The sequence below is a fragment of the Colletotrichum navitas genome (assembly GCF_030913465.1).
Source record: "Colletotrichum navitas strain CBS 125086 chromosome Unknown LY79scaffold_18, whole genome shotgun sequence".
Taxonomy (NCBI): Eukaryota; Fungi; Ascomycota; class Sordariomycetes; order Glomerellales; family Glomerellaceae; genus Colletotrichum; species Colletotrichum navitas.
In genome coordinates, this window is record NW_026850564.1 from 471,660 (window position 1) to 494,688 (window position 23,029).

Genomic DNA, 23,029 nt, shown 5'->3' on the forward strand with positions numbered 1-23,029 from the left:
TGAAGAGCTCATCATCGTCAGTCATTGTGTAGTTTTCCTGTCCTGCACCGTCCGATGACAGACGCAGACAGGCACAGATCCTTGGTTTTCTGTATGTTAGGGGAGGGGACAGAAGTTTTTGGAGAGGGGAAGAAAAAGTGACCTCGGCGATGGAAGGAAAGAAGGGAGCAACGCACCTTGTAATGTCGGATCATCCCGCGAAAAGGTTCATTGACTCTGTGCATCACGGGTTACCCGCCCAACGTGATGCAGTTGATTGATTGTGTGAGAGATGAATTTCTCGTTGATTTATATGAAGTGTTGATGTGATCGATTATAAAGGTCTCAAGAAGGGTCCCGTACCCAAAAAAAAGAAGGAAAAGGTGCTCTTGACCTCTATGGTTAATGGCTAAGATCAAACTTTGACTGTCCGCTGCGGTTTACAAAAGTGACCTTGAGGCTAGGCAGTCGGGGCCCTAAAGCAAGGCGTTAGCCGGGTGAACAGGTGAGGTTCAGACCGTGGGTTAACCTTTCATTCGGTTGCCTTGACGGATAGGGTATGGTATGGATGGAAACGAGATTTTACTACCATCTATCTATCAGTATCAGGTAGTATCACTTAGGCACATACCTAACATTATGTAGACAGGCAGAGCATACAAGAGCCAATGGTGACAAATTGGGGAGCATAACCCTATGTTGTGTCGTGGCCAGAATTCGACAGTACCTTGGGTTCGTCTGGCACGAAGAAGCGATTTTGATCAGGCAGTTGTCAAGGTGCGGATGAGATCCAATATTGTTTTTCAGCTGCGAACCCGGTCAAAAGGGTAGAGGAACACCCATATGCCTTCATGATGTTAAACCTTTATATGTAATCTCCCATTTTGGGTTCCGTATCAGGCGTGATACCTATACTGTGCTTTCCTACAATGATTTTCATCGTGTATCTGTTGCTACCCTATGAGGGACCGCCTTGGCTACGTATACCAGAGCCTTCACCAGCTGCTCGCCAACATCTAAGACGTGATATTCCAGTGGTAGGTACCTCAGGCTACCCAACTCCGGCTCAAGAACTGGCATCCCGCCGAGGAAGAAATAAACGTATAGACAGATCCAATCTCATAAAGACATGACTTCCAGTCCAAAGAAGGCGTGAGCGGCGCTGCTCGAAGCGCTGGCTGTTTCTCTCGAATAATGCAGGTGTGGTGTTCACCAAGTAGGTGAAGCACGTCGACGAGGCTACGCAATGATAGCTGAACTTACTGCCCGAGCCAGGAGGGCACCACGATAGGATGGCTACCGACGAGAACGTGACTGCAACTGAATCAACAACGCTTGACTTACACGGAAACGCTTCTGGACGATGAGCGAACGAAACTGCAGATTACAGAAACACCTATCACTTCCACTCCCCCGGAGTATCAGCCCATACCACACACCCCTACTACAGAGTCTACGAGCAAGGAAACGGTTAGAACCCATCATGAGCGTCAAGTGGTCTTGAGAGAGACCAGCGATCCTCCCCTGCGGTAAAGCTCCGCGAACGGTTTCGATTACTGAAACAGCACTCACTAGCGTTATCTGACTTGGAAAGCAAGGGTGTTAGGGCCGGACTGATACCTCATTCCAGTTTTTGCATCATCGTGATATTAACGCTGTGCAACAGCAAGCTGATACCCAATCCCGTCGGTACCCGACGCGTCCCATCCCACTCGACATCTTGTCCTCCATGACTCTCGCAAATTTCAGACAACGACAGGAACCGGGGCCTGTTGAGATTGTGCCGCAATTGTCTCGCGGGGCAGAGCGACTGGCTGCGGCTAGTGGCGAACCTCGGGGCTGCTTCACCGTAGATATTGACGGGCCTGACTCGCTGCCCCGAACGAACAACAGCACCGGAGGCTGACAAGCGGAGCCAAGTGGTTGGGGCAACTCGCGCAAAATCAGCAAACCGCCACATTTCCAGTTCGGACCCCGTTGACAAGGAGGCAGGCATAGGGTCCAACTCTGCGGCCAACCTCTACAACAATCAATCCGCGACGGCCATGATATGAGTCGCCAAAGACATGGATCACTGCCCCGAACCGCACTCGAAAAAAGAAAAAAAAGACATGGGCAAGACGGGCCCGGTGGCAACTTGGGGGCGGAAACGCCGCTGACTGACAACTTGTAAGCCGCCTATCGCATTGATCAAGATGTTGGTGCCGGAAGTTCCAATCTATCTACTCAATCTTAGTTTCTTCTTTTTTCTTTCTGTCTGGGATGGTTCTTCTCTGCTGTAGATCGTGGTGGTTGTCCATACTGCATCATGGCTTGGGCTAACTAGACCGAGGTATATTGAGCGGAGGTATGGGAAACGCCGGAAAGGGGAAAGCACACCAACCGCCACGGAAGATCTAGAACAACGCATATACCTACTTACTTTAACACAAATCAATTCCTTAGATCAACTGCCGGAGGATCCCGCCCCCCCCCCCCGTAACAGTCCCTCATTCATGTACGACCCAAAAAGACCGGTAGTCAGGAAGCAGCTGACTGCAGGAGGCCCCCGAACATGCAAATTTCATGGTGAAGATGCGTGGCCGAAACGAGGGCGGAAATGAGATTGCTGCCAGAGGCGGTTCAGTGTTCCTTTCCAAGGCGACGGCTCTCGTACCAACCGGTCCCAAGCCCAACTCGGCCGAGCTCTTCCGGTCATGGTAGGCGGACTTGAGTAGCCCCCCCCCCCGGGCGCACTGCGTGAGTCAGTCGTCATCTTCTTTGCTCTCGTATACACTGGCCTGACAGCACTCTATATGCTTCACCACCTGAACCAGCGGGAGACGGGGTAGCCAAGCAGTCTGACGGAGAACCCGACGAGAGTGGGCCATCGTCAGGTGAGGCAAATACACGCTTTGCCAGAGCAGACACACACATTCTGGGAGAGCGGGTCTTTGCAGGCTCTCCACGGCCTTTCCAATGAGGAAGTGTTTGCCGTAGAGGAGGATCCTCATCCCGACTATTGGCGTCGTCCAGTCATGGTTGCCGCCGTTGTTTTCGTCGTTGTGGTTCGTCACCCCACAATCCCCATGAGGACTCCAACCACGCAAGTGACCCAGGACCGTTTCACATTCGCGTCGCCTTGTCCAAAGTAGCCACGGTACCGCGAACCTCTGTTGAGGAAACAAATGACGCTCCCGCTTCACGGGAGCTGCGGTAGCATTCGCGGTGGTGCAAGTGAAACATTCGCAACCAGAATAGCGCATTGCAACTGCGTTGCAACAGCACCCGCAGTCACTTCAGACGATACCATACATGGTGAACATAGTAAACGATGGCCGTTACATAACATTGGATGACCCTCTCAAGCCGCGTAGTCAGGGGAATATCCAGAGGGCGACGAGGAGAAGAAGAAAAGAAACGAGGAGGCTCGGGATTTTGGATGACAAGTTACTTGCTTCTTCAGCTCTCGTCCCAAGGACGACATCGCAAAACGGGGGTGGCAGCTGTGCTAAGAAGGTTTGCTTCAGTGATCCTCAGTACCGACCGGGAGAGGTCTTATCAAAGGCCTCCCATAAGATCGGCCGAAGCCTACTGAGGCGACCATTTCGAATTCCTGCCGCTTGGGACAGCGGGCCAGACCATCGGCCCCTCAAGGGGGGTGCCCTGGTGAGATGGCACGCAACGCACACAGCAAGATATGAAATAGAGTGCACAGCATCAGCTTCCAGGAGCGGCACGAGAGTTCGGGTGAGACTCGCTTCTGCCCGCTATAATTGGACATGGTAAGAAAGCGACCGCAGGAGAGAAGCTGTTGCGATGGCCGTGTGGCCCCCTAGATGTGCGGTACCTTATGTCCGTCTGAATGTCTGTTTGATCGACAACCGCGACCGGATCAGCAGTGAACAAGGTCCACAACCCTGGGCTGATGGGGGCGACGGTGTGCTCCACATTCTGCAGGTTGCAGTGAGGCCGACAAGCCCGCGCAGTCCCTCATCTCGGAGCAACCATCTTCCACCGGTCCCTTGGTGATCGCGAGGGGAGTTTTCGCTGGCGGAGGCGACGCAGTGCGGCAGCCAAGATACGCTTCAAAGGTTGTGACTAGTGCGCGAGCTAGCAATAAGCTAAGAGCCTCAAGATCCGTAAGGTTGACATGTTGGAGACAAATTAACGTGTTTTCCGGCGTATGGCGCTAGGCGCGGGTTGGCGCACTTCCTGTCTCTTCGGAGGAATAGTGTCGCACTACTGACTAGCCTCTGAGCTTGTCTCCGTATGCCCGTTGCGCCGGGTCCAACAGCAGTCACCCGACATTTCTGCATATCATGTCGTTGCCTTTGGGATATGATATTCGGCTGGGTGAGCTCAGCAAGCCGAGACCCAAAATCGGCGATTGCCAGGGTTGTGATGAAGTCGTCATCGTCGACAAAGGTATGGTCGCGGAAGCGAAGGATCGCCCTCCCCGCCCTCAAGCGAATATGTTCGTGGTTTGCCTCTCACCGGTTCGCGCAAGGTGCTCTTTCATCTCTGTCACGCCGCATTTGGCAGGCCGCAAGACGCAAACCACTTCCGTCCAGGCTTCGCATGGGGTTGACAGGGCCAGACTTGCGAGTCGATGAATCTGGTCATGGTGGCCGTTAGCACAGCATAATCTGATGTGAGTGTGGAGAACAGGCAGAGTCTGCCCACACCCCGGCGAGGTTGCCCGCGCCGCGAAGAATCGCAATCCTGGTCATGGAATCCCGTTTGAGCCCCTGCTCGAGCCGCCTCGGCTCAGATGATACATCTTCTGCCTCATCGCTCGAAAGTCTGTGGAAACAGACGAACACGATCAGCCGTCAACGAGGTTCGATGACATCCCGCCAGACGATATGCCCGTTGGCCCCCGCTATTTGAGATAGGAAAAGGTTTTGCAGCAAATGTCTGTCCTGGCAACACCTAGCCTCCCCCAGGGCAAGGGGGAGACACGTGCAAGAAGAAGATAGCCCAGGCTATCCCATCAGGCTGGCAGAAACATCCTGCGAATTAGGCTAGCGGGCCCAGTCGACAGGAAAACTTGGAGGAGGGCGAGAGTCGCCCCCGACGTCCCCGGCAGCCTCCGCCGCGGGCACAGCGACTCGCACATACGCAAAGGCATCCTCTCCTCCATTGCTGAAGGCAGCGCTGACTCGATGCACATTGGCATGATGATGGTCTGCGCCTCTTTCGCACAGCCGTGTGCTTCAACGTATAGCCTGTGATTCTCAACATGGCCCCGGGAGTGGTTGGCCAAAGACCATTTGTGCTGTGGAGATGAGGTGATTCACAGCAAAATTCATCAGCCGGTAGACAGCACCACACTCACAGATTCCCCTGGCAACCTGGGTCTTGGGGCACGCGAACCAGACCAGAATGGCTGATATGAGAAGAGATGAGCCGTACTACGTACGAGGACAGACGTTGGTGATTGGGCGAGCCGGAAGGAAGGTACGCAGGAGGTGGATGACGTTGGGGATGAGGGGCACAGAAAAGGTTTCGGCATCGCCAACAGCCGTCCCCTTCTACACCCCCCTGCACCCGTTTGATCCACCATTGGCAACGGCGCTAGCACTAGAACAGCATCGCGCTTGAAGGTTTCCCACTAGTGCCCCCCAGATTTGGGGCTCAAGTCCAATGGCAAACCTTGTCATCTTCAACCTCACAGCCAGGGGCTCGGGCATTTAGACCACACGACGAAACCCAGACGTGTCACATCACTGCTTCACATCATCGCCACTTAATGCTTTCCGATCGAGCCTCTTGCCGGTACGACGGCACACACACACACACACACACACTCACACGTACACGCACACGCACACGCACACGCATTCATTCTCTCACTCGCTTTCCTTTTTCCTCTCCCTCTCCCCAGTCAGCCTCTGGGCCGGCCTGCAGCACATTCGATCGCCGTCTGCCGGGGTTGCTGCAACCAAGACCACGTACAGATATAGCACAGTTGTCTCCGTCTCCTCAGCCCCGCCTTGGCCCTCGGGTTGCCGTCGAGCACCAGGCTGGCTCTCACATGGCTGGAAGGCAAGGGGCCTGCCTACATACGACTACCGTAATGAAGAGAGAGAGAGGCAATCAGGAACGGGTACCATCCCAGCCAAAGTTGGCGGGGTCGTGACGAACATGGTTGGCGTTGGCATCCCGCGCCTGGCCCTGTTCCCCCCATGTCCCGAGCACTTCCTCGACAAGGACTAAGACCATCTGTGATGCCGTGTTGTGGCCCCCGCGGCATTCCAACCAGCAATATGCACGTCAAGAGACGTTCGCCCCATCTGAGCCCTCCTCGTCACTCGCCATCGTCCAGTCGTGGACCGGGCTGAGAGGTACAGACCGCGTCTCATTCGCTCGCTCCTAGGCTCGGCTCTCCTGGTCCTCGTCTTCTGGCTGGCCCCTCCTTCCATTTCTTGGCCGGGGTTCTTTTTCCAGTCTGCCACCCTCTCTCTCTTGGACCACACCCATCAGCCGTGCTATCCTTGCCTTGCCCCCAAGGTTGGACTTGGGCCCATTTGGCTGTTTGGCTAACCCTCCGGACCTCACCTGGCCCGCGCGGGGGCCCTTCCCGAGCCCTCTCCCTTGCTAGCCCCCTACCAAGGTGGACCTTTCCATCGTCTGCGATGGCCTTTTCACCTCTTCATGCGACCTCTTCTCGCCTCTCTTCTCCCCGCTGGACTCGTGGAAAGTGGTCTTTCCCTTCCTCAGGCCGGTCCCTTTCTTTTCTCTCTCGAGTGGCTGGTCCTCGCTTCTTGTTTCTATTCGCAGGCCCCGACCTTGCCTTAGTGTCTGTTTCGTCTGGTCTACCCTCTTTGTCCAAGAGCGGTAGTCCTTCACAATCCGTCCTGTCTTTCCACTTACTCTTTTCATTTCTCCATCCCATCCGCACGATTGCCGTCCTCACTTCCTCGTCCTCATCTTTCCTTCCACACTTTCTACGTCAGGGACATCTTCGATCGGTTTATGGATTAGATGGTTTGGGGAGCGAAGTAATATCTGGCACCGCTGCGGCTCGACGCCTGCGCTCCTCCTCTCTTCGACCACTTGCCAGGTAAACAATCGACGAGATGGATAGCTGGGTACACGACGACCTGTGGGCGCGGGGAGACGTCGGCGGCGTAACGGCTGGCTACGGAAGTGCCGCGGATGATTCGATACGAGGCTCCCACAAGGCCACGAACACTTCGACGGCCGCCATCATCAACCAGTTCCGTTTTCAGTCTGCGAAATCGATACGAACCTCGACCATCATTCTCGCCGTTTTCAATGTCATCGCCGCCTTTGCGACAGCAGTTGGAATCTTTTGGGACGGATATGCAACGGCTAAGAAGACCAACCAGAAGTTTGGCTTCAGGTACGGACGGCAGCATTTGGCATCGCTATTGCAGATGGAGGAGGCACTGGCTAACCGCTCATTCCAGAACACATGGTTTCAACTTTGTTGGACCTGCCGAGACCTTCCCTCTGATCCTCTCTGTTGGCATTGTTGTCCAGGGCATCGTCTTCGCTGTTGCACAGTCGACTGGACTCGACCACCTCCTTACTCTGGGGTGCACCATCACCTCCCAGATGATGCTGCCTGGTTCGTGACCTCTGGAGCTCCCAATCACTCAAATCTCGCTGACAATTTCTGCAGCGGTTTTCATTGTTCCCTACATTCAACTAGTATTCGCCCTGGAGGTGGCTTTTCGGTCTCTACGAAAGAACCCGCTGCCCCCTCGTAGCAAATGGAACGTCACCATATGCCTAGCCACTGTCGGCACTTTCCTACTCGTTACCTACCTCGTTACTCTCTTTGTCCGCCCTCCCAACTTCTGCTTTGCGTCCCTCTTCTGGTTCGTCCAGCGCTGGAAGGAGGGGTGCTTCGTTATCCTAACAATTATCTCGGTGGCGCTGCTCGCCTCGACCCTCGTTATCTTCTTTCGCCTGCACAACAATGCCAGGATTGAGAACAGCGAGCGTGTCGCTGCTTCCAGGATGGTCTACTTCCTGGCGGTCGCCTTCATTTCGACTGTAAGTGGAACAATCCCTCTCCCCACGGGGCATCCGGCTGACCACGACTTAGACACTTCTCATTCCTTTCTTCTTCACCCTCTCATTCACGGAGCAGCGAGCTGCTACTGGACAAGCCCTCACACTTGCCATGATTGCCACTGTCGTTGCCAATGTGTCTGGCTTGATGACTGGCGGCCTGCACCTGTTCTTGCGTTCAAACACCCTCTCCACCATCGGTCCCTGTCACAGTGAAAAGTCCGAGTCCGAGCGTAATAAGCTCAAGGCCGGCATCCGTGTCTACAGTGGCGGCAATGATTACGAAAATCACATGATGAACCCCGTCGGCCGAGCACAATCCCTCCGACGGATGGACAGCACCGACAGCCTGGTGCCCGAGAAGGAGGAAGAGGCTCGTATCGAGAGCCCCTCCGGCTCGCCCACGTATGCCAACCCTCTCCGGTCAAATGCTGTGTGGCAGACGGTCCCTGCTCCTCTGCAGACACCTGAACCCGCGCAGGTTCCGAATTACCAGATCCCAAAGGCCCACGCGCCCATAAGGTCCTACTCGTTGTTCCCAATCGAGCAACAAAACAACACCAAATCAATCACCTTGCTCCCCGCCAAGACATACAAGCCCGCCGTGACGACATTTGAAGAGGATGATATATTGTTCCTCCAGCCCCCGCCATCAATTCACCCTCAAGGCATTCGTCATCGTCGCGACTCTTCCCTCGCTTCGTCGGCGACTGTTCAGATTGGCCTACGTCTGTCAAACGTTGATGACATGCCGCCTCTCACGTCTCAATACTTCCAGAACAACTCAAGCGTCACCAGTCTTGACTGCACCAACGAACGGGACCTCGACGCCCTCAAGCGGCCCAGCCCTTTGGCCCAGGTCGATGTCAACGGTGAAAGTGATTCGTCCGACTCCGAGGAGGACGAGACTCTGGTGTCATCGCCTGTCCGTTACGAGAAGGATGCACGGATGAAGACTCTCCCATCTGTCCCCGATCACTCTGCGCATGGGCAATCGCGACTGGAGGAGCGAGAGCCGCAACAGCTCACTCTTAGTCCGGCGGTCTACAGACCCGAGAGCCCTCAGAAGACCAGAGTCACCAGCCCCCAGGGCGTTGGCTTCAACAACCTTGCGCTGCGCAAGAAGGCCCCAGTCCAGTGCACCAAGCAGGATTGCCAATGCTCCGGTCAACATGACAAGCGTGATTGGATCTGAAGCTACATCACTATCAGCGTTTCGACGCTCGGGAGCGATTTAATCGACGTGCCCTTTACAACGGACGGTAAAAGCGTTCGATCCGACCTTTTTTTGGTCACTGATCGGAGTTGACGGCGTACCACAACTTTTCTCTTCTTATATGTACTATTTCATTGGACGGCGTTTTCTAATTGCGGAGATACCTGTACGACACACCGTCTACATATTGTTTGTTTTCTTTATCTCTAGCAATGGGTCTGCAACGACGCATTGTGTATGATCTGGGTGGGCACGGCCGCACGGCTTTCATTGGAGAGGACCGGACGCCGGGAAAGGAGGGATTCAAGAAAGAGCCTTGGGATTCCAAAAAATGGATGGGAAGGACATGATGGTATATGATTAGCCACGAGGCAGACGGAAGAGCGGAGGTAAATGCCACTAGAGAGGGTCCTTGAACGACGACAAGAGATACGATAGCTCAATGTATCGAAAAGAGCCCAAACAAAAAGCTGATTCTTGCCGCTGCGTGACAAGTGACATGAACCATCGCTTGAGCCTGGCAGACCCAAAAACCTAGCTTGATTGTGAGGGAATGACGGGCCAGGATTATTTAGTGCTGCGCATGAGAAGGATGGTTGGATTTCTGTTCGAGTCCTGTTTCTTATCTGCTCTTCTGCCGATCCGCCTCCACGCGTCTCTCCTCCCACTTGTCCCAGCCAGCTTGGCACGGATCCTCTTCGACCGCAAGATCACGGAATCTAAACAGCCGCGCAATAGGGGTCTGCAAGACCCAGGCCAAGATGCCAAAATCCCTCGCAATCGCCGTGACCATGAACCAGCCCACGGCGCACACCGAGCCGGCCAGAAAGCCGACCAAAACTTGCTTCACGGTGTGGTAGTCGAGGTACACCCTGCTCCAGGCCACCGCGGCGGCGATGCCCAGCGCAGCGACGCTGACGACGACGCGCTCGATGAGCGAGTAGGGCTGGTGGTGCCTCCGCACGGAGGTAGGCCGGTACCTGACCAGTAGGAACAAGACAAGGAAGATGGACCAGTAGGCGACGAACTGGGCGTGGGAGCTAGGCATGCCGTAGCCCTTGCCGTGGATGCGGCGGGGGCGCTCCTCCTTGATGAGGCGCTTGAGGGCGAAGTTGATGGCCTCACAACCCAGCTGGCCGGCGAACATGAGGAGGATCTCAATCTCGCGGGTGGACCAGATCAGGGTCGCGTAGACGATGCACAAGGCCTGCGGGAGCAAGGCGAGCCACGCGCAGAGGAACGAGAGGGAATCATCGGGATCCTGGGAGGAGGTTCTGTTAGTTTTCTGCCGCAGGCGAAGGGAAGGAGGGAAGAGGATGACGGGTAAGGCCTCACATAGTAGACGTGGGTGAGGGAGAGGGAGGCTAGAGGTCTCGTGTCTTGGTCCATGCTTTCAACTGCGCAGTTTCGATTGCATTCCCGACCTTGAGTATGGCTGACGCTCTCCGGTACGCGGGAAGGGGGGAGGTTATGTCCTTGAAAGAATAATAAATACTCTGGCGGTGGAACCCATGTGGCTCCGGAAAGAGGGGTGGTTGAATCGTATTATAGCGAGAGAATTTGACTCCTCACGGGGGCTGGTAAAGTTGGAGCGCACGTCGCGGATCGTGGTGCACAGCACTCTGGAAATGTCAAAGTCCTGCTGGTTGGAGCATTCGCCAGCTTCTTCGTCTAATTACCTGCGTCAGGACCCAGATCGCATGGCCTCGAGCCCAGCAGGCCAATCGGGAGCTCCATGCCCCTCCCTACCAGCGCAAATAGTGCATAGCAGCGGCTTTCTGTGGCTTTGTGGCTAGGGAGGTTAGGTAGTAGCTTCATCTGATTACCTACACAAAGGAACCAACCCCCTGCCTAATGCCCCGCGATTTATTGCCAGCGGCAAAGGAGTCATCATTTTCATCGTTAGTCGCCCCGCGCTCGGCCAGCCGTTTTTTGACAAGAGCTCTCTCACACGCAGCAGCTTCTCTGCGTGTCGCGAGCAGAAACCCTTGTCCCTTTGGCCGGCCTCGAAAGGAATTTACAGAAAAGAAAGGTCTTATCATAGCCAGTCGCACTTCTCGCGGGTTCCGCGCCATCTCCGTTGCTCTCAAATAAAAATCAGCACCATTTTCGCGAATTCGCCACCCGTTCTCTCGCTGCCTCTCCGATACCCGTATCCATATGTTCGTCGCTAATACATAGGAGCGCAAACCCTTCCCACGATTTGCCCCCATTTTTTACAAATACCCAAAAGAGCTTCAAGTTACTACCGCAACCGTTCTAGAAAGCATGAGACACGTCTGCCTCAACCGGTAGCCATGGACGCCGACAGCGACGACCCGCGCCAGGACGAGCTCAGCTCTTTACAGGCCATCTTCCCCGAAATCGAGCCCGACGACCAGCGACCCTTCTGCTTTACTATTCAACTGCCGGTTCGTCCCGCGAAGCCCGTGACCGTTGCGTTTCCTGCCGCCCCAAACGCCCAAGATACAGCCGCTGCTCAGCTCCCAGGCATCGAACCCCGCGTCGATTCGCATGAGCTCTCCCACCTCCCGGCCGTCGTGGTCCGCATGGAACTGCCCGAGGGCTATCCTTCAGAGCGGCCGCCCGGCGTCAGCATAAGCACATCGCCACCGTGGCTGACGAGGGATGCCATCAAGAAGCTGGAGGACGACGGCCCGCGATTGTGGGAGGAGATGGGTCGTGACATGATCGCTTTTACATACATTGATCACGTCCAGCAAGCTGCGGACGATGTGTTTGGCATGGTTGACGGGAACGGCACTCTGGAGATTGATCCATCCCACAAGATTGCCATCCTGGACTACGATATCGAGGCTGCTCGGGCCGCGTTTGAGAAGGAGACCTTTGACTGCGGCATCTGTCTAGGTATGCGACCCCGTGACAGCTTGGCCGTCCCTTGAAAGCCCGCTAATCCGCCGCGCAGACCCCAAGAAAGGTTTCATGTGTCACAAGATGCTCGATTGCGGGCACATATTCTGTATCCAATGCTTACAGGAATTCTACAATAATGCCATTACGGAAGGAGACCTGGCAACTGTCCGCTGTCTTGCCCCGAACTGCTCCAAAGAGCGCGCCGAGGCGGGACAGATCTCGGCCTCGGGGAAGAAGCGCAAGGTCAAGACTTCCATCAGCCCAAGTGAACTGCTCCAGATTGGTCTGTCCCAAGAGACGGTGACTCGCTACGTGACCCTCAAGTACAAGAACGAGCTCGAGTCGGACAAGGACACCATCTACTGCCCCCGGTCGTGGTGCCAGGGCGCTGCGAGGTCCAAGAAGCACAGGAAGCCCGAGGGGTTGGAGATGGTTGAGGCTTCAGGTGAAGACACAGAGGACGATGAAGGTGCCGAAGGGCATGACGAAGGCGGAAAAGGCAAGAAGAAGCAGGCTTTTGACCGCGGGGACCTCCTGGCGATATGCGAAGACTGCGGCTTCGCCTTCTGTAGCCGCTGCTACCAGTCGTGGCATGGCGAGTTCTACCGCTGCACGCCCAAGCGGGACACGGGCGAGCTTTCGGCCGAGGAGCAGGCCTCGATCGACTACATCAACCTTCATACCACACCGTGCCCGACGTGCGGCGTCACAGCGCAGAAGAGCCACGGGTGCAACCACATGATCTGCTTCCGTTGCGCCTCGCACTTCTGCTATCTATGCTCGGCCTGGCTCGACCCCAGGAACCCGTACGCCCACTTCAACGAACAGCCCGACGGCAAGATCACGTCGTGCTTCATGCGCCTGTGGGAACTGGAAGGCGGCGATGGCGATAACGTCGGCATTGGCTTCGCCGGCGGCGCGCGGCAGGCGCAGGCGCAGGACGAGGACGAGGACGAGGACGTCGTCGAGATAGCCGACCTTGTCCCCGAGATCGAGGAGCCGGACGACAGCGATTCGGACACGGAGGCGGAGGCGGACGACGTTCTCCAACCACCGCCCCCTCCGGCTGGTGGTGTTGCACGAGAAGGGCCGCTCGTCCTACGGATAGGAGCCGACCCGGCTCCTCGGGGCGGCCGAGGAGGAGGAGGAGCAGCAGCAGCAGGGGCGGCTCACGGTCCCGTCCCGCCTGCCGCGCCACCAGCGCCGGTCAACCCCGCGAGAAGAGGCGGGCCTCCCGTACGAGGCGGACGTGGCGGGCGCGGAAACAGAGGCGCAGACGCTCGAGGCGGTCGGCGGCAGAACCAGCAGAGGAACCAGCGGTTACGGGTGCCCGTCGTGGGCAGGAATGGGGAGATTGGCATCGGGGTCGTTGACGCCGACGCGCTCGACGCAGCGCAGGAAGCCTGGATCAGACGATTCGTGCAGATGGCTTTGGACGACGAGGAAGAGGACAGCGACGAGGGGTGATTGGTTCCTGATGGGCGCAACACATGTCAGCCGGGCACGATGAGAACCATAGACGGGAGAGCAGGGCAACTTGGACATAGACGACGGCATGATGGTCAGACAGGACAGCGAATGGAATGAACTACCGAACTACCTTTGGCCGGGACACTAGTGCGTGCTGGGTGTGTGTGACGGACCTGCGCCTCGACGGAAGGCATGTCACAAGCAGGCAGCGGCCCTTGCCTCCTCCTCCTCCTCCTCTTTTCTCATCCTCTTTTTCTCTCCTTCTTCTTTTCTTCTTGACTCCTGGCATTCGGTAGGGAGCGGTCGTTGGACGACGTTTAATACCTTGGAAGGGGAGGAAGGCGCATGGACCGACCGGCTAAGCAAGACCGCCAGAAGAGTTCGAGAGCGTGTCATCTCAGCGCGGTGATTGCAGCGTTCAGTCTGCAACAAGTCACTCCCAAAGCAAGGCAACACCAGACAAACATCTCCTCAGCTGCGCCCACATGCTGGCATCTCCCGCCATCAAAGCCTGGAGCTGCCTTGGCATAAAGGTACGGCACGCAAGCAGGCGAGGCTCAAGATGAAGGACCGTTGTCCAGCTCGTTATAAAATCGTTTGGTAATGGCCGGGGGCCTACTCGACACACTGCAAGCAACACCCGACATGAAAGTGGAAACAGCTTGACAAATTCACTTCCTGGTTTTGCTTCTCTTTGGAGGGGGGAGGGGGGGGGGGGGGAGATTAAGAAAACGGGCGAGATTAGCAACATCCACGGTACCCTCTTGCAGGCCGACAAACTCGTTTGAACAAGAGAGCCTCAGGACCTCCGTCGTCGTCCTCATCGTCGTCCATCTTGTCGTCCTCGCTGTTGGGCTGCAGCGGGGAGGGAAGGGGGGGGGGGGGGGGGGGGGGGGAACGGGGAATGGGACGGAGGTGAGGTGGGCCGGTAGATTGCCTGACCACAACCGGGTTTCCCATCAACTCTGTTCCTATTCTTGTCTTGCCGAACCGATCGATCCTCGTTACTTGCCCTGGCCCGTCATATCCTTACGCGAGATCACTATCGGCCACCCGTCGGGATCGAATGATTTCGGCTCCGGGGAGGAGAAGAGGGCTCCGCAGGACAAACGTGACGTGGTTAGAACCAAAAAAACACAAAACAAAAAAACACGAAGCGGTGATTTCGAGTTCCGCTCACCGCGACATGCTGCATGCCCCCCCCCCTCCTCAGTCTCGCTCTCGCGGGACACGGCAACGGCATTTGCATACTCGCTTAGCATGTCCGGCTCCGTCCGAAACATCATTGGCGATTCCAAACCTGCGCCCCCTCCCCCACCACTCCTCCCCGCAAGAAAGGACATGTTCGGAGTAAGAGGGGATGGAAGGGGCGATAAGGAGCTCGGAACGTTCGTGGGCGGTCGCATCAAGAGTGAAAGGAGGGAGGTCGGGGGAGGATCAAGGGACGGGCAGCAAGTCTGGGGGTTACGATGGAAAGGGGAGAACAGTCGACGTGCCATCGGACCCAGCGCCGGCTGGAGGAAGAGGCTCGCCCTATCATCTGCACTGCATCTGACTCTCTTTACCTTCCTCTCCCTCTTTGTGTGTGTGTGTGTGTGTGCGCCCCTGCCTCTTCGCCATCTCTAGACCCCATCCTCATCCTCACCGCCTGAGACGCTCCCCCTCGAATCCCAGAGTCTCCGCCTTCTACTCCTTCTGCCGGCCTGCACGCAAGATATCACGCAGGATATCCCGTATACGTGCCTCCCCAATCTCGTCGGGTTCCCGGTCGCGCGTTCGACAGGGGGGGGGGGGGGGGGGGGGGGGGGGGGGTAAGCAATGAACGACTGCGTGATATTCCATAATAGCTACAGTCTTATATCTCTCAATATCCTCGGCCCTATGTCATAAAGCCTGCCCCGCTTGACTTGACAAGTACCGGAGATCAATGAGGGGAGGATGGAGAAGGGAGGGAAGAGGAAGGTCACAACAGGGTAAGGTTATTACACGCAAGGTACAGCGTGGCTCTGGAAAGGGGTCCGCAAGAGGAGGAAACAGGAGGGGGGGAAGCAACGCAACCTCGACATATCTGTAGGTAGGTAGCAGGCGAAAAGGAGTGCCCGGGGGAGGAACCCTTAGAGTTGCCCAGAAATGGCTGCTACTCTGTCAAGCTCGCAACTGACCTCCATCCGCACGCCAGAACATGAAGCCGCGGGCAAGCAAGCGATGGACGACTTGCAGGAGGGGAAGAGGGGGGAGGGAGGGTGAACGCGGGTTACGAACGAGAAACGGCGGGCGGCGGGCGGCGGGTGGCGGGCTAGGTTGAGTTGCTAGCGGCGGTCGACGAAGTGTGCCGCAAGCGAAGCCATCCATGGTCGAGCTACCTGATCACGAGCTAACCTCTAATACCGAGCTTGTCGTTTGGCCAGAGTGCGAGAACCCAACGATACCCCCCACCGGGTTGGTTCGCATCTGCCGGACCCGGATGGTTCAGGCCTGAGTCGAAGACTGGCGCCGAAGGCCAGAGCCTGTCGAGTAGCCGACAAAAGGGGGGCAGTGGGAAGGCTTGGGGTAATTCGCTGCGGGCGTGGCGATCGAGGAGTAGGAGAAATGCCCCGAAGACTACAAAACAACGGCAGCGATATGGTTTTGCTACAGTACACTGTGAGCATGTTGCATCTGTGATGGGGAGAAGGAGAGGGGCGGGAGCACGAGTCGGAATGAGATGGGAGGGGTTCGTCGAGTCGACGTCCATCCAAATCGAAAGACCCTGGATCCAAGCTCTTAATACCAAGGTCCCAGGTTCCAAGTCTATGATGCGCCTGTACGCGCTATGTCCCAAGGCAAGAAGAGGGTGGGGGGAGGGAGAGGATACATACCTGTGAATAACAGGAAGAGGGGTGGTATGCCATCTATCAAGCTCCGATCGTTGCTGAGTCTGCAACCCGTAAACACACCCTCCTTCATGGCAAAAGGTAAAGTTGTGGCGTGTAACAGTGGTGGGGACGGAATGGACAATTAAACTGACAGACAGACACAGACACACACACACACAAAGAGTGAGAGGGTAGCTCCATCGTGCTCATTTGCGACGCCGCGGTCCCTGCCGTCATCGCGCCGAGGATGCTACCATCACGGCTGCTGCTACCTATGCAGAGTTATAACAGCGACGGAGACCCGATATAAGAGAGCTATCTGGAGCTTCGATCTCGTGAGGCCCGAGATCTCCGCAATTGTTTTGGCCCTAGTCGAACAATGGTCGTTCCGTTGCGAGCCTGGCCTTGCGAGCGGCATGGATGCCCGTCCTGCTCTTTCACTCCTTTGCGCGCAGTACGGACCCCCATGGATCATGGATCCGGGGAGTGTGAACCGGATGGGGGTCGAGCACGTTAACGACGCCATCGATGAGGGTGGAGCAGGGGTCCAAGGGGCGTAGGTTCTGGACGACTCACGAAGTAGCCACATCGTAATCTTCCCGATGGGTTCCCCTTCCCCCTCCCTTTGCTGAAGACAAGTGGAGTGTGGTGACAGCTACCTGTGGGCGGCGAGAGACGGAGCGCAGAGGAGGTACTTCAGGTACGGTTCGTATGCACACCGGCGAGGCGACCGGCGAGGCAGGCGTCGCATCGTGCTGCACGGGGTAGACAGCCACCAAGGCCACGTTGAATATGAGTAGAAGCCAGGCCGGCAGGCCGACCAGCTTGTCAAGGGAGTAAATGAGGCCAAGGGGAACAGGAAAGGTTTCTTGTCCTTGCACCTATAGGGCCGGTCCACTTTTGCTTCGGAAAGAATATTGCGATCCAATGTGACTCTGTAGAACGGAGGAGGGAACGATGGTTTCAAGAGCACCTTGCTCTAACAATTGCACGAGTCGGCCTGGCGCAAGGAGCCAAGGCCGTATCATCATAATCGTACGAACAGGTCGCCATCGCCACCCCTTTCCTGCGACGCCATCGTTATCGTGCCGATGCTGTCGGCAAAACGCCGGCGACGACGCCGACGGGTATTGCAGGCGGCCAGCGTCGCCTGGGTCTAGAGATTGATAGACACCAGGGCCTTGGAGTGCCACGACCCTGGCGACATCACTGATCAGTTCGTCCTCAATGCCTTGACCAGGCAAGCAAAGAAGCAAGTTCAGTCAGTCATCCCGTCGCACGCCGTCTGCCACCCGCCTTAGCATTTTCAGACCACCATGCCGCACAGTCAATGTCATCTTCGTATACCTGGATCGGCGACGTCGCTGTGGTATGTAAAGCCGGCTTGGCCATGCGTCATAGAATCTTGCTGCACAATGGTAGCCTAGGCAAAAAGCCGCGTGTGTGTGTGTGTGTGTGTGTGTGTGTCTGTGTCTGGCTACGGAACCTATCAAAAGCCACACATGCTCCCAAAGCGCTCTTCGTATAGCCCTGGAACAGACCACGAGGCCCACGACAACCCCGGGAAAGTGGCAGTTCGAGGGAATCAGGCACGATACAGCTCCAAGCCGGTGACTTGTCTTCCGCATCTAGGACCTCGGGGCCGAGGTTTTAGCGGGTGCCCGCTGTCGTGATAGGGAAAAGCCAGGATATCCAGGACCGGCTGCAACTCCGAACGTTGCTGTACTTTTGCAAAGGAGCTTCTGCACTACTGACGCATACGCGAAGGGCTATCATTTGACCGGATGATATTTGCGTGGGCCTCTGGCCAGCACCTTGAAGGCTTAGCAGCGATGTTATTGCAGCATCGCTAATGGAGCCCACCGTTTTCCTCCTGGGTTACAGGTGTCTGCCGAGCAGGCCCTGAATATTGCATAAATTCGTTATGCAGAGCCGTTTTGCGATCACTGGGGCGCTGCACGTGTCTACGAGCGAACGAAGGGCCAGGCATGGTCTGCTATAGTCGTTGAAAGCCCCTACTGCAGGTCTGCTGTTGGATACGACCTCATTATCGACCATGGGCTCCCAGATCGCAAGACGGAGATTTGTATACACTGTAATTAAAGCGAGGTAAAGTGGGGATGAGCGTACACTAGAGACTCCACGATCAGCAATAGCCGTACTTTGTTTCTCCTGTCGAGAGCTTCCCCAGGACCGAGCTGGGTGATGGGAGAGTGAAAGAAGCCAGTTGGCCGGGATGATGAGGCGGCAAAACACGACTCTGTATTCGGCCCTTCCTGTCTGGTTCCAGCTCATCGAACGGGACCTGGGGATCACGGTGCCGGTCGAATGTCCACATACCTTGCCTATTCGTTGACCAGGGGGTGGTGTAGCAAGAGCTCAAAGCACCCCCCACCCAAAAATAAAATAAAAATAAGCCGCGACAGGGGCCCGGGGAAACGACAGCGCCCTCCATCTCTCGCGGAAAACAATCTCATCTCGGGATTGTGCGAAATGAGACGATGCGGGCGGGATAAGGGCCCTGGGGAAACATCGTATGGGTCAAGATGTTCGCGTTGCGGGGTGCATACATGTCCATGTCCTGACAAGGACCCGAGAGCTGGCTCAATCTGGTCATTGTCACGGGCTTAGTCGATGTTGTTGCTGATGGGTGATGGATATCGAGGTTTGTTGCCCAGCCGCTCGGCGATGCCAACCCGTCGTCCACATGTTGTTCTACACCAACATTCTCCATCGGCTAATATCCGTCCCCTTCCAAATCGAAAGGTTTGTGCATGGCCGGCGAGTTGGATATGGCGTGGCGGTGCGGCCCATGGCCTCAATATTGACGCGGATCCTCCGCACCCCCCCCTGCAAAAGGACGGAGATTGGCGATGCCCAGGGGAGCCTACATATTCTTAAGCGCAGAGCCGAAACGAAACAAAATCGTAAACTCTTACTGGAGGTTCCAAGGAATGATAGAACCGCACCGCCACATATGGACAATGATGTTCTAAGTCGAGAAGCGCAGGCATTGCAACCTCCTTCGGCTGAGATTTCTTCGTTGCGCCTTTCGTCCTGGAGTGTTCATGTAGACAATCTCGGATGATACTGCAGCAACGAAGGACATCATTCCCCGATGCCAACATGGCAGCCGGCCATCTTCCCCTTGTGAGGGTAACACGCATGTGTCTTGTGGCGCACGGTGATGATGAGCCTCCAGGTGGTATCCTGTACCTGACATGTAAATGGACCTCAATTAAAGTCCGCACGGGAAGCCATGCGCGAGCGGCCCGGAGAGAGGGAGCAAGAGTAAAATCAAAGCATTGCTCAAAGCACCAAGAGCGCCAGTACAGGACCCCTGGCCATAATGGAAGTGCTCATCAGCCGTCCACCGACTGACAACTGCAGCAACATACACTGCCACTAGCCTTGGGCCTTATGTAGGTTAGTTATACCGGGCTAGATGCTCCTCTAGGCCCGGAAGCCCTTTTGATAGCACCCGTCATGTGTCACTTGTCAACAACTCGGGCTACTTTCGGAACGTGAGGCCGATTTGGAAGGCTAATCGACGCGGCAACAGCTAAAAAGCGTAGCAGTAAACCGGTCAAGTTCGCCACTGCGCGTAGACCCCACCCCCCTGTTGGCTCGTCATGGCAGTGGCCGGCTCACGAGCCACAAGGTCGACTCCATCTTCTGATTCAGATGCTCGCCTCTGTCGCCTCGGTTCGATGGCGTGGCACCAGTCAGGCTGCTGGACCGGCATAGCGTAGGTAGACTCTGCCGCTGCTCCTTTTGCATCGCCGTTACGGCAAAGTCTGCTTCCATTGTTGGCGCGAGATGCGAACGCTGTGCTGGGTGCGAACTGAACGCAGGGCCTGCCATGCCGCACTCTTCTCGGGATGTCCCTACCGCGTTGGTCGTTCGTCTTATAGTTGTGGGCAGACATAAGCTAGTTTGGTTAATGCTTGGGTACGGCTGGTTGGTCTATCAGCAAGCCCTTCCTTGGGAGAGGCATAACCCAACGGAAGATTGACGGTGAGCTAAACTCTGCCGATAAGCCCGCCCGTGTGGCCGTCAGTGCGCCTACGAGTCAACGGCGCTGTCACCGAGAGCTAGTGTACTGCGTAAGGGGCCGGTGGCATTTGCCGGGGGGGGGGGTCAGAGCTAGGGCCGCCGTGCCTGTGGTGTCCAGCCATGCTGACTCAACACTGACAGCTTTTGCCCGTCTTCGGCCCATCCACTCAAAGGATTGGTTGGGCATCACCAGGGACATTCCCTTCGGAATGAAAAGCCTTGACCAATGCAGCGAGATTGAGACGGCGGGAGGCACTCCTTCTCTGGTCTCGAAGGAGGGTGTGAGAATCGGGAGATGGGAAAACGAAGGATGCGTTTCTTAATCGAGCAGCCGGTTCCTCGAGAGGGCGGGTATTGTTGTCCCAAAGGAGCCTGCTGTGCCGGAAACGTGCCTCGAAGCAGCTTAGACCCCAGTTGACGCCAGATTAATTTGTTCATGACCGGAGAGATGTGGATGAAGATTGCAGGGGGCGGCCCTCTTCGGTAAAGACGGTTTGCAACTGTAACAAGGTCCAGACAGGATGCTTGGTATAATCAGGGAGGCTTGCGCCATTCCTGTGTCTCCCCGTCCCCATATCCCCTGAGCCCCCCCCCCCCCCCCCCCCCTTGGATTTGTTTCTTGCTTGTCTGGGTGGGTTCAGGTGGGAATGGCGTGTACGTCGTTTAGCGGTGCCACCAAGAGCCGACTGCCGCGCGAGTGAGAGCCTTGCCCTTGAAGCTCTCTCAATTTCGTTCCCGCCCCTGTGGCACTCTCAGGTTGCTCTCTGTAGATCCATCGCAATCCGATGTCGCGTTGGAGCTTGTCTCCAGGCCCCAGGCTCCATGCTGTTGAAGCGACCCCGATTCGGAGAATTGATGACATTGAGCACTTGACGCGTTTGGTTGCAACGCAAAACCCGCCATTCGAGAAGGAGTGCCGACCGTCTGGAGCCGACCGTCGTATGCCTCGGGGCTGCCACAAATGTTTGGGTCCCCCGGTATCAGAGGCCTGAGCACCCGAGTTTTCAACTACTACTAGTCATGGCCCAATGCTGTCAAACGTGCGCATCGAATTGTGCTATGCGCCGTGCCAGGTGTGAAGCCCAAAGCATAATAATGGATAGGCGATTTGCCAAATGGGTAGATGATGCACCGGCAGCACAGCGTTGGGTTTATGAATGTGTCGAGGTGCTTTGGCCGAATAGGGGGCCCGTTCCTGGTCGGAGAGGCATATAGCTGGTGGCAGATATAGGCATTAGTCAGGTCGATATAGCCATGGGTGCGAAAGGGGATAATCTCGGTCTGGCAGTCCGCAAACAAGAACTGCGAGGCTGTCGTTTCCAAGAACCCGCACCAACCCTTGTGTAAAAATAACAGAGACCGGCCAGAGGATCAAGGCCTGCCGAAAACCATAACGGCGTGCCCCTTAACTGCAAGGTAAAGGCTAGTTGTCGGTGTTGACCGAGTCGTGAATGCCGGTGGTTGATGGCCCTGCTGTTTATCTGATGTGTATCCGCATTTGTGTTTTCCATGTCTACACAGCCCAGTCGGCCCCTGTCCAGCCCTGTCGACTGTTTCGATCTCGAGACACAGACCATCACCAAAGCAGTCATTAATCGGGAAGGTCGAAACAGCCTGGCCTCGAGTGCCGTGCTCCTCCATTGAAAGGGCCTTCTCCACCGCGAGAGGGACGACGAGAACTCTGGGTGATGGCCGGCAGAAGGTAGACGAGTCCTCGAGACAGCCAATCACAGGTGCATCGGGCAGCAAGAAGGCCAAGGCGTGACAGGGCTCGCGAGGGTCGTTAGGGGGGGCACTAGGTGGACTGGCAAGGATGAGGGCTTGTCGGACGAGCAAGCGGCAAGCCATCTGCACAATGAACCCAACCCGCCTCGATGAGAGGTATGGACGGGGTCCCGTGCCCGCGCGATCTCACAGGAAATTCGCCGTGAACCCCCTTGAACGCCCCTCCTCCCCCCCCCCCCCCGGATGGTTACATCCAGCAAGGGATGCGTCTGCCGCGAACGTTGGTCTGTGACGGAGTCTGCAACTCGGACGGGGGACACTCTCTGGAAGATGCACGTTAAGAATAGCGCAAGAATCGCATGTATCTGTACCAATTGTGGACAGAGCCTGCGGGTCGTGAATTGAAGACGAATCCGTGCGAAGCCGTGCGAAACCTCGAAAAGTGAAGGGGGGCGATATTAGGACCCGAGGAAACAAGAGGCTCGGATTTCTGGAGCCACAGATTTTTCTTGGTCCGGTGGAGGACGGGCGGGTAGTTGGCCGTGGGAATGTACCTGTAGGTCTCCCAGACCAGGGTAGCGTTCGCAGCACAACTGTCGGTCGGTGGTGTATCTCTCGACGCTCCCGCAGTGGCGGTACAGTCGTAACCGTGATCGACCTTGTAGCTGTGTCGCCAGGGACTGCCAGTCAAGGCGGTTTCCAAGAGAGGGGACTCGTACGACAATTAATTAGCGGCATCCGATGGAGCGATCCGTACATGTACTTGGCAGATGGAGGACGTCGCCGCCGCCGCCGTCTTCGTCATTGGTATATGGTGCCATGCTCG

General features: G+C 56.4%; 4 protein-coding genes across 4 annotated transcripts; 2 read left to right on the top strand and 2 right to left on the bottom strand.

The window, feature by feature from the left end:
* Positions 1–7,043: 7,043 nt before the first annotated feature.
* On the top strand, positions 7,044–9,202 carry LY79DRAFT_578455 (uncharacterized protein; the record flags this gene model as incomplete). The annotated part of the gene is made up of 4 exons (XM_060559953.1): positions 7,044–7,330; positions 7,398–7,558; positions 7,613–7,989; positions 8,042–9,202. 4 exons carry the CDS (start codon positions 7,044–7,046, stop codon positions 9,200–9,202), a joined length of 1,986 nt encoding a protein of 661 aa, XP_060415997.1.
* A 643-nt stretch (positions 9,203–9,845) lies between these two features.
* LY79DRAFT_702406 (PAP2 superfamily protein) lies at positions 9,846–10,965 on the bottom strand (the record flags this gene model as incomplete). Its single annotated transcript, XM_060564942.1, has 2 exons — positions 10,559–10,965; positions 9,846–10,484 (listed from the first exon to the last, which is right to left on the bottom strand). The coding sequence occupies exons 1-2, from the start codon at positions 10,610–10,612 to the stop codon at positions 9,846–9,848; spliced, it is 693 nt and encodes a 230-aa protein (XP_060415998.1). The 5' UTR covers positions 10,613–10,965.
* Positions 10,966–11,112: 147 nt separating this feature from the next.
* LY79DRAFT_658192 (RWD domain-containing protein) lies at positions 11,113–13,710 on the top strand. The gene is made up of 2 exons (XM_060562719.1): positions 11,113–12,091; positions 12,150–13,710. The coding sequence occupies exons 1-2, from the start codon at positions 11,521–11,523 to the stop codon at positions 13,562–13,564; spliced, it is 1,986 nt and encodes a 661-aa protein (XP_060415999.1). The 5' UTR covers positions 11,113–11,520; the 3' UTR covers positions 13,565–13,710.
* An 8,062-nt stretch (positions 13,711–21,772) lies between these two features.
* LY79DRAFT_128972 (uncharacterized protein) lies at positions 21,773–22,378 on the bottom strand. The gene has a single exon (XM_060550831.1). It carries the CDS (start codon positions 22,324–22,326, stop codon positions 21,850–21,852), a length of 477 nt encoding a protein of 158 aa, XP_060416000.1. The 5' UTR covers positions 22,327–22,378; the 3' UTR covers positions 21,773–21,849.
* Positions 22,379–23,029: the final 651 nt, after the last annotated feature.

Coding starts and splice junctions, on each gene's coding strand:
- LY79DRAFT_658192 (XM_060562719.1), top strand. CDS start 11,521: ATGGACGCCGACAGCGACGACCCGCGCCAGGACGAGCTCAGCTCTTTA. Junction 12,092..12,149: donor TGACTGCGGCATCTGTCTAG/GTATGCGACCCC, acceptor TCCGCCGCGCAG/ACCCCAAGAAAGGTTTCATG.
- LY79DRAFT_128972 (XM_060550831.1), bottom strand. CDS start 22,326: ATGGCTTGCCGCTTGCTCGTCCGACAAGCCCTCATCCTTGCCAGTCCA.